This window comes from Neltuma alba, unplaced genomic scaffold, assembly GCF_004799145.2.
Source record: "Neltuma alba isolate B1F8T4 unplaced genomic scaffold, ASM479914v2 tig00005516_pilon, whole genome shotgun sequence".
In the NCBI taxonomy this organism is placed as follows: Eukaryota; Viridiplantae; Streptophyta; class Magnoliopsida; order Fabales; family Fabaceae; genus Neltuma; species Neltuma alba.
The window spans coordinates 48663-57061 of NW_021634141.1; the positions used below are offsets into that span (position 1 = coordinate 48663).

Genomic DNA, 8399 nt, shown 5'->3' on the forward strand with positions numbered 1-8399 from the left:
TAGGAAGACATACGCTAATAAATTTTTTTTTTGGGTAAAAAAAAGATAAAATAGTTTGAAGTTAGCCACAAGATCAAATAAAAAACCTCTTCCTTTACAAAAGCAAAATGTCATATATTATTACAAATCATTAGCTTGTTATATGTATTTGAGATTACAATATGCTAAACTGGATCAATACAAGAAATCCAGCCCACAAAGCGTTTCTTCCCTGGAAGTTACAATACTTTTGGATTTACTAATTAAAAGTACAAGAAATCACATAAAGCTGGATTTGAACGTAGACTTTAGATAGATAACTACCAATCTTACGTAAGTTTTATGTTTCACTTTTGTTTAAGTTTATTGCAATCGCAAGTGTATTAGGAAACTGTCTCCAATTCGTACATGATGAACATTCCAAACTTCAATTACACAACATGCAATTAAACGAATAACTCCCGCCACTATGCCTAAGTTGATATTTGCTTGAACCAAAGTGATCAAATTCAAAATTTGTGGTTATTGATTCTTGTACACTTTTCTGATTCTTAATATAGGACTTAATTGTTGAGTTAGTTTTGATCCTAAATATTAAGATTTATTCTCATATTTATCAATTTTCTCTAAATTACCCATATGGATACTCCTTCAATCATAATCAAGTAGAAGAAGGAGATAAGATATTAAAAAAATGATTATGGTGTTTTAGGAAAAATGTGTCATTTTCTTATAATTAACTAGCTTACCTAATTTTTTAATCTAATCAAATTATTAAATGGGTTTATATTGAGGATCAAAAAAGTACTATCTCTAGAATTCATTTAAATTCTAAAGTATTCCGATTACTATTTTCAAAGAGACAACTTGTATTTCTCTAAGTTAATTATAAACTATTTCTAGGGACTTGTAAATTTCATTAACACATTTAAACTAATTTAGGCCATATTTGTTATTACGGTTGAAATTACTTACAAACATATTTTTATGTAAACCGATACAAAACCTTTCATGCATTTATTTCATATTCTGTAAATTACGATTAAAAAACTCATCAAACTATACAACCAATTATTTTATTTTATTTTATTTTTTTTATGCACCTGACAAGAAGGCGTTCGCCTCGACTGTGGACTAGTCTCCTCCGTTTTGCTTCCCAGAGTCACTGGCTCAATTCCGAAGGGGCCTCCGCTGTCCCGGAACCATAATACCACCCCATAGGCCACGAGCCTACGACTACGACAAGAACAGCACACCGAACTCCGACACATCTACGTTTACATTCAGGTTAGTCGTTCATTCTCTTATCCTTCACCATCAACCTGGGAATCGAATTACTTTGCTTCTTAGTTCACATTTCATCTCCATTTTCGCGTATTAGTTTGAAATTCCCTCTCGAATATATTGGAAAATTTGAATTGAGAAAACGCTTGTTCGATGATAAACCTGCAGAATTCACATATTATGAATCAATGTCCAGCTCGGTTAGGTTTCCTGATTGCGGGTCTCTATGGGCTTGCCTCTAATAATTACAAAAAATGTTTGCTTTCTCTTTGTTTGGATGTGGGAATTTATTGGCTCCGAATTTGTAGGGAAATGTTCTCACTTTGCTCTTTATGCGTAAATCTATATAGTAATTTTCCCCTGGTACGTGGATAAGGGCAAGGATGAACAAAGGTGGACCGGCGGGTGGAGGAGTATTGGGGGGTGGGATTGGAGGTGGTGCAGGAAGGGGCCCGACTGCTGCAGCGGCTGCAGCTGCTACTCAGAAGCAAAAGACTTTGGTGCAAAGGGTAGAAGGTGACATCGCCAATATTGTGGATAATTTCAGCCACCTTGTTAATGTTGCTAGGGTATGTTTGATTACATTCTGCATTTTCACAGCTTTTGTCTCTTATTAAGTCACCCTTGCATTTTGGAAAATTTATGATTGTGAATATTTTTCTTTCTCAAGGTTCTCCATAGATAGGGCTTTGAATTCATTTGATACAATTGTTGATATTGACACTCCTGGTCCTCTTGGTTTACTAATGTTGACCTCATAAAAGGAGTTTTTGTAACTATTGGGAATTGTGAATGTATTCGTGTGTGATTGAATGATTGGTCATTTTCCAATGACGTGAGCTGCAGTCTTGGAATCTTGGTTTTTTCCCTCCCAATCACTTCCTAGTATCCTCTGCGCTAAATTTCATCTGTGTGGTCAATTCATGCAATATTTCATTCCTGCAGGTAAATGATCCACCAGTTAGAAATTCACAGGAAGCTTTTATGATGGAAATGCGTGCTGCCAGAATGGTAGGATTGAAATTCTGACTATTTTATTCTTCTGTGCAACCATGGAGTGCCTTTCCTTTCCAAGCAATATGCATCATTGTTCTAACGATTGTTGGGGGCAAAAACCATCTATCATTTTCTTACTTTTGTATTAGAAGTGCCAAGGAGTGTATGCACCCTAAAACTGTAAGCATATATCTCACATATTATAATCAAGTGCCATTATGTTCCGTGTTGTAAATTCATAATCGAACTATGGATAGCAATCCAATACGTGTGTGTATGTCTTATTTATATTCAGTACTTTCTGAAACGGAAGTCTTAGTGGTAACATCTTGATCATATGGTTTAAGTTTGTTTGGCAGTTTGACAGTATTAGTGCTAGCTTTTCTAACTTAAGGTCTGATTCTTCCCTCACCGTGTTTCTCTTCTTGCATTGGTCAACGACCCAGGTCCAAGCAGCTGATTCCCTTCTTAAATTGGTGTCAGAGCTGAAGCAGACGGCAATTTTTTCAGGATTTGCTTCTCTAAATGACCATGTTGAGCAAAGAGTGGTTGAATTTAACCAACTAGCGGAAAAGACAGACAGAATGTTATCTAGAATTGGAGAAGAAGCTGCCGCTAGCCTTAAAGAGCTTGAGTCTCATTATTCTTCTTCTACGCAGAAGAATATTGATGCCGTGGAACCATGACTGTTATTCTGTTAATCCACCTAGCACTCCTATCTTAGTGAAGAATACTTTCAAGCGCATAAATAGATGAGTTTTCCAGCTCTCAGAGTTCATACAAGTTTCTTCGTTTGAATTACTGGAATTTAGGACTAGGTTGAAGAAATTGGTATCTCATTTCTGATGTGTACAATGTATGGTAGATCGTGTCACATGGAATGAGGAACAAAATTTAGTCTCGTACACCATGTTTAATCAAGAAACATAATAGTTTGTACCCCAATTCTTTAAGTTATTTTGCTGTATCAAATTTCAATTTCCAAGCAATTAATAATTAGTCTCATACCAATTAGGTTGTTTCTCATTTTCAGACATGATCGATGCTGAACCCAATTCGAATAGAAGTTTAGGTAATGAAGAAAAATGAAATCAAGATGCTGGCTGATGTCCGCTCGCCTAGTAATGTAAAACCAAAAAAAAAAAAAATCAAAGTAATTTAGATCATTAGCAATAACAGATAGATTGTCTATGATACTGCTGGAAAGACAACGACGAGAGACGATGGCTGTAAAGAAAAGTATATTCGTACATATTCTAATATAATCTCACATCACTGTGACTTTTTCTTGAAATATATAATTGTATGAATGTTGAAAAGGCAAATAATGAAAAGGACGATACTGAAATATCAATAAAGAAAGGAAATATTGATATAAATTCTTACTATTTTTTTTTTAAAAAGGTTTTGCTCATCTAAGTTTAAAAGGATCAGCCTAACTTATCCAAAAAGATAAAAGGGATGATTTTTTTTTAATTTCTTTTTCTGCTTGTAACCTTGACTTTCTTCTTTTGTGATTAATAGATATACAGTTTCTATTAAAAAAAAAATCCACTAACACTACGCACTTATTAATCTATAGGCACGGATGATCTAAATGCGAATAAGTTCCTTATGGGGTCTCTGAAGATTTTTCCTTTCAAAATATTTTTGGCATTTTGCTTTGATGCCTCTGCCAGTGTGCCTATGATGATTATCATATATTTTGTTTCCAGTGAAAATTCTCTCCAACCTACTCGGCAAAACATATCCAGAAAAGATCGTAACTTATAATATCAATCTCATACATTTCATACAATAGCCACCAAGCAGGATATAGATATAGAGTATGGACATTGCAAAGCCAAGATAGGAGAAGAAGTCGAAGATGGAAAAAGATGGAAACGTGGGGGAGTGAAAGATTTGGCTACGTGGAAGTTAGAGCATTTTTTTGTGGTTAAAATAGGAATTAAGCCATTATTTCAGAGAATAAGACGCTTATCCATTCGTCTTCTCAGAAATGACCATTTTTTCTCTCTATCTCTCCTTATTTTTGTTTCTGGTTAAAGACTATCTGTTGATCTCAAAACAAAAGTTGATGATCCAACAATTTTTTTGTTTGATATTTCTGTAATAAGTTATGGTTTTTTCTAGTTGTGGTTCTGCTTCCATATTCTTCCCTTTCGCTTCAAAAAATTCCTCAAAAGAACTCTCAATCGTGTTTCTTATGATGCAATCAAGAAACCTGCTCATTTTCCATACCCTCATATGTCATTTCCTCCCTAACCATTAATCAATAGCCTTCTTCACATTTTAACCTTTATCTTTGGCTTCAATTAACGCTTCTCTCTGACTTATTTTTCTTTCTCCAATTCAAAAAGGCTCTTGGTAATTCAAAGCCTGAGCAGTGATCAGGTTGCTGTCATTTTGAGTTCAGGTCTGTCCTAATTTCTCTAAATTCTGTTTCTCACCCGGTGATTCTATCTTGTCCTTCTTACATCAATATCTTTTTTTCCTTTTTTTTTTTTTTAAATTTGTGTATCTTAAGACTTTGAGTTGAAAGTTTCCTTTCCTAAAAATCTTAATGATCTGATTTGCATTCTATCAGTGTAATGCATTTGGAGTTTTTCTTTCAATTAACAACTTTTGGTTGACTTCCAAATATCCATTTCCTATATGTCATTAATAATTCACATGTCTTTGTGTTGATATACATTGACCATAGCACTCCTATTTGCCTGCGTCAGATTTTATTACATGCTCGCCATGAATTGAATTTTCAGTTCTTGCCGTCCTTGACATTTTGATTTGTGCTGTGCATGATCAACAATAAGGACTTTCTTTTTGCCTTTTAATGTGTTTTTTCTTTTTTATTCTTTCGTACATCTTCTATCCTGACAAGAAATTCATGTGCATTAGTCCATGGATACAATACACGCATTCACAATAATTATAGTTGCTTTGCTCATTTGAATCTTCTGAAATGCCATACAAGGGCCCCACCTCAAGAAGACCACATTTGTAGAGGTGGGACCCACCCTCTTCCTTTCTTTTAATATTTGAACAGGAGTGAATTATTTCAAGATGTGCAAAGGACTTAGATATCTTATTTATTATGCCTAGTTAAGAATTTTCAATATTTTTACGTACATTTTTCTTTTTCTGCAGAGAATTTCTTGAGGGCTGGTTTATTTGAGGTAAGGGCAGCTACCATGTCTCTTTATTTCAACACAAACATCACCTACTCAAGAACAAAAATATTTCATTAATTAATGGATGCTTGCTTCATTTTGACCAAGGAACTGTTTAATGCATAACTTTCACAGCCATTTTTGGAGAGAGATTGAAAGAATATATAGTTGGGGGGGGGGGAGAGAGTGAGTGAATTCTAACATACTTCACTCTTGTGTGTTACACTTTTTTGTAAATTTATGGTATCTGCTATTACATAGAAATTAGGTTGGCAAAAAAAAATTACATTGAAATTAGAATCACAATCTATATATGGCTTCACTTTGGTACCTAAGACATTTTTGCCTGAGAAGATTATTTTAATAGATATTGAAAGAGACTGAACAGTTATTTTAAACTATTAAGCTGTGGCTTTTCATATGGGGTTCTGTTTTGAGATTTTCCCATGTTTTCCACAACTAGTTGTAAACTTTCTTTCTGATACAATTTCTTCCTTGTACTAAGATGAAAGACGATTTGCCAGTGGGTTATCAGATTGATACAGCATGTGGCTCCCCAAGGCATCTCAAAAAGCCAAACCAGGCCGCAAAAAAGACATCTGAATTCCAGAAATTAGAACTACCCACCAAGAAGATGATGTCTGCAAATCCTGATCCTCAAGCTACCCCATCTACAGTAACCACAGGAATCACCAGGGGCTTTCCTTCGCCCTCAAGAACCAATAACCATGGCCATGGCAGTGGAAACAGCTCTCGTAGTGACAGTTTAGAAAGCACAAGTGCGCCCATTAAGCCACATACTGGTGGTGATGTAAGGTGGGATGCCATTAACATGGTTTCTAGAGGAGCCCATCTTGATCTCAGCCATTTTCGGCTTCTCAAGCGAATTGGCTATGGGGATATTGGGAGTGTGTACCTTGTAGAACTCAGAAAAACTAAGACTTACTTTGCCATGAAAGTGATGAACAAGGCAGCTCTTATAAGTAGGAACAAACTACTAAGAGCACAGACAGAGAGGGAGATTCTTCAACTTCTTGACCACCCTTTCTTACCCACTCTGTATTCTTACTTTGAAACTGATAAGTTCTATTGTTTGGTCATGGAGTTCTGCAGTGGAGGTAACCTTCACTCTCTTCGACAGAAGCAGCCAAACCAGCATTTCACAGAAGAAGCAGCACGGTTAGTGACTAATCTAATTTCATGGTTTCTTAATCAACATATATTTAACAAAGATTTTCAAGTTAATTCGATCTGCGAAAAAATTACCAGATCAGATCAATCATTAAAAGACACGTAACTATATAAACCTTAGCAGTCAAAAACTTCTCACATGTTTGAATCTCCTTTTATACCTTGTTCGCTTTTTTCTTGAAAAGGGCGCCTCTATTACGATAATATAGGTTGATAACCAGTCCACAATTGAATCTGATATACCGTAAAAGAAAATGGGGAAAAAAACAATAGAAGAGATTATTTCCTTAGTTACTCTGATTGTGAAATAACGTGTCTGTTGCCAAGAAGAAGTAGTAGTAGTAGTTCCATGGTATCTTAGATTGTTGGTGAAATCTGTTGATTTGAATTTGATTTCTTTCTTATATTCATCCTCTTATCCAGGGTTCCACAGCATTTTTCTTTCAACTTCCGAAGGGGACTTGTGTCCAAGATTTCCTCAACTTTTCCATTTTTCTGCCTCCTTCTTTGTACACGTTTACCACAGTAAATCAACCATTTTTTTTTAAAAAATATATATATTTGTACTCTTTTGTCCTCTCCCTTTATTTTCCTATTTTGTGTTGTAAAAATATGAGAATAAGAATACATCACAAGTAACTTTCATACGTTGGGCACAACTAGTTAATCTCACGTCTTCATGACTGTAACAAAGTTGACCATCTCTGTTAATCTTCACAAAAGCAAAATTTCTATTTAATTTAAATGATTTATGGCAGCAATTTGATTCTGCTTTCTGATATTAGACTGTAAAAGCAATCTAAGAACTCTGTGTTTGCATTCTCATGTTAGGTTTTATGCTTCAGAGATATTGTTAGCTCTTGAGTACCTGCATATGCTTGGCATAGTGTACAGAGACTTGAAGCCAGAGAATGTTTTAGTCAGAGATGAAGGCCATATAATGCTCTCAGATTTTGACCTATCCCTTCGCTGCTCAGTCAATCCTACACTCATCAAGTCTTCATCTGCACATGTAAGTGGTAGCAATGGCAGTAGTGGTGGGTCTGGGGCCATTTTGGATGACCAGCAAGCAGTGCAGAGTAGTGTGCAATCATCAACTTTCTTCCCGCGCATTTTACCATCAAAGAAAAACCGAAAATCAAAGTCAGATTTCGGCCTCATAAATGGAGGAGCCCTCCCTGAATTCATGGCAGAGCCTTCAGATGTGAGGTCAATGTCCTTTGTAGGGACACATGAATACCTTGCACCTGAAATCATCCGAGGAGAAGGTCATGGCAGTGCAGTAGATTGGTGGACTTTTGGGATCTTCTTGTATGAGCTTTTACATGGGACAACGCCCTTCAAAGGCGCTGGAAATAGAGCTACACTTTTCAATGTTGTAGGACAGCCCTTAAGGTTCCCAGACACTCCCCAGGTAAGTGCTGCAGCAAAAGACCTTATCAAAGGATTGCTAGTGAAGGAACCTCCAAAGCGCATTGCATATATAAGGGGTGCCACAGAAATAAAACAGCACCCATTTTTTGAGGGAGTGAACTGGGCTCTAGTTAGAAGTGCCCTGCCTCCTCATATACCAGATCCTGTAGATTTTACCAAGTATGCTAGCAACGAATCAGCAGAAGCAGCAGACAAGGTGATGGATATAGCAAAAGATAAAAACGGCCCACATGCTCCAGCTGATTCTTCTTACATGGATTTTGAGTATTTTTAACAGAAAAGTAGTCCTATTTTTACAAAGAACGGTACTGTACAAAAGTGTCATCTCCTTTCTCCCCATAAGAA

General features: G+C 36.0%; 2 protein-coding genes across 3 annotated transcripts; both read left to right on the forward strand.

Annotated features, from left to right (window-relative positions):
- Positions 1 to 1141: 1141 nt before the first annotated feature.
- Positions 1142 to 3270, forward strand: LOC114747937 (mediator of RNA polymerase II transcription subunit 22a-like). Of its 2 annotated transcripts, none has more exons than XM_028936286.1 (4): positions 1142 to 1266; positions 1614 to 1832; positions 2209 to 2274; positions 2706 to 3270. In XM_028936286.1, the coding sequence occupies exons 2-4, from the start codon at positions 1647 to 1649 to the stop codon at positions 2943 to 2945; spliced, it is 492 nt and encodes a 163-aa protein (XP_028792119.1). In that variant the 5' UTR covers positions 1142 to 1266; positions 1614 to 1646; the 3' UTR covers positions 2946 to 3270. The 2 variants fall into 2 exon arrangements, with proteins under 2 accessions (XP_028792119.1, XP_028792120.1); XM_028936287.1 differs by having other exon boundaries at positions 1640 to 1832.
- Positions 3271 to 4405: 1135 nt separating this feature from the next.
- On the forward strand, positions 4406 to 8328 carry LOC114747936 (serine/threonine-protein kinase AGC1-7-like). The gene is made up of 4 exons (XM_028936284.1): positions 4406 to 4675; positions 5407 to 5435; positions 5935 to 6608; positions 7452 to 8328. The coding sequence occupies exons 3-4, from the start codon at positions 5935 to 5937 to the stop codon at positions 8326 to 8328; spliced, it is 1551 nt and encodes a 516-aa protein (XP_028792117.1). The 5' UTR covers positions 4406 to 4675; positions 5407 to 5435.
- Positions 8329 to 8399: the final 71 nt, after the last annotated feature.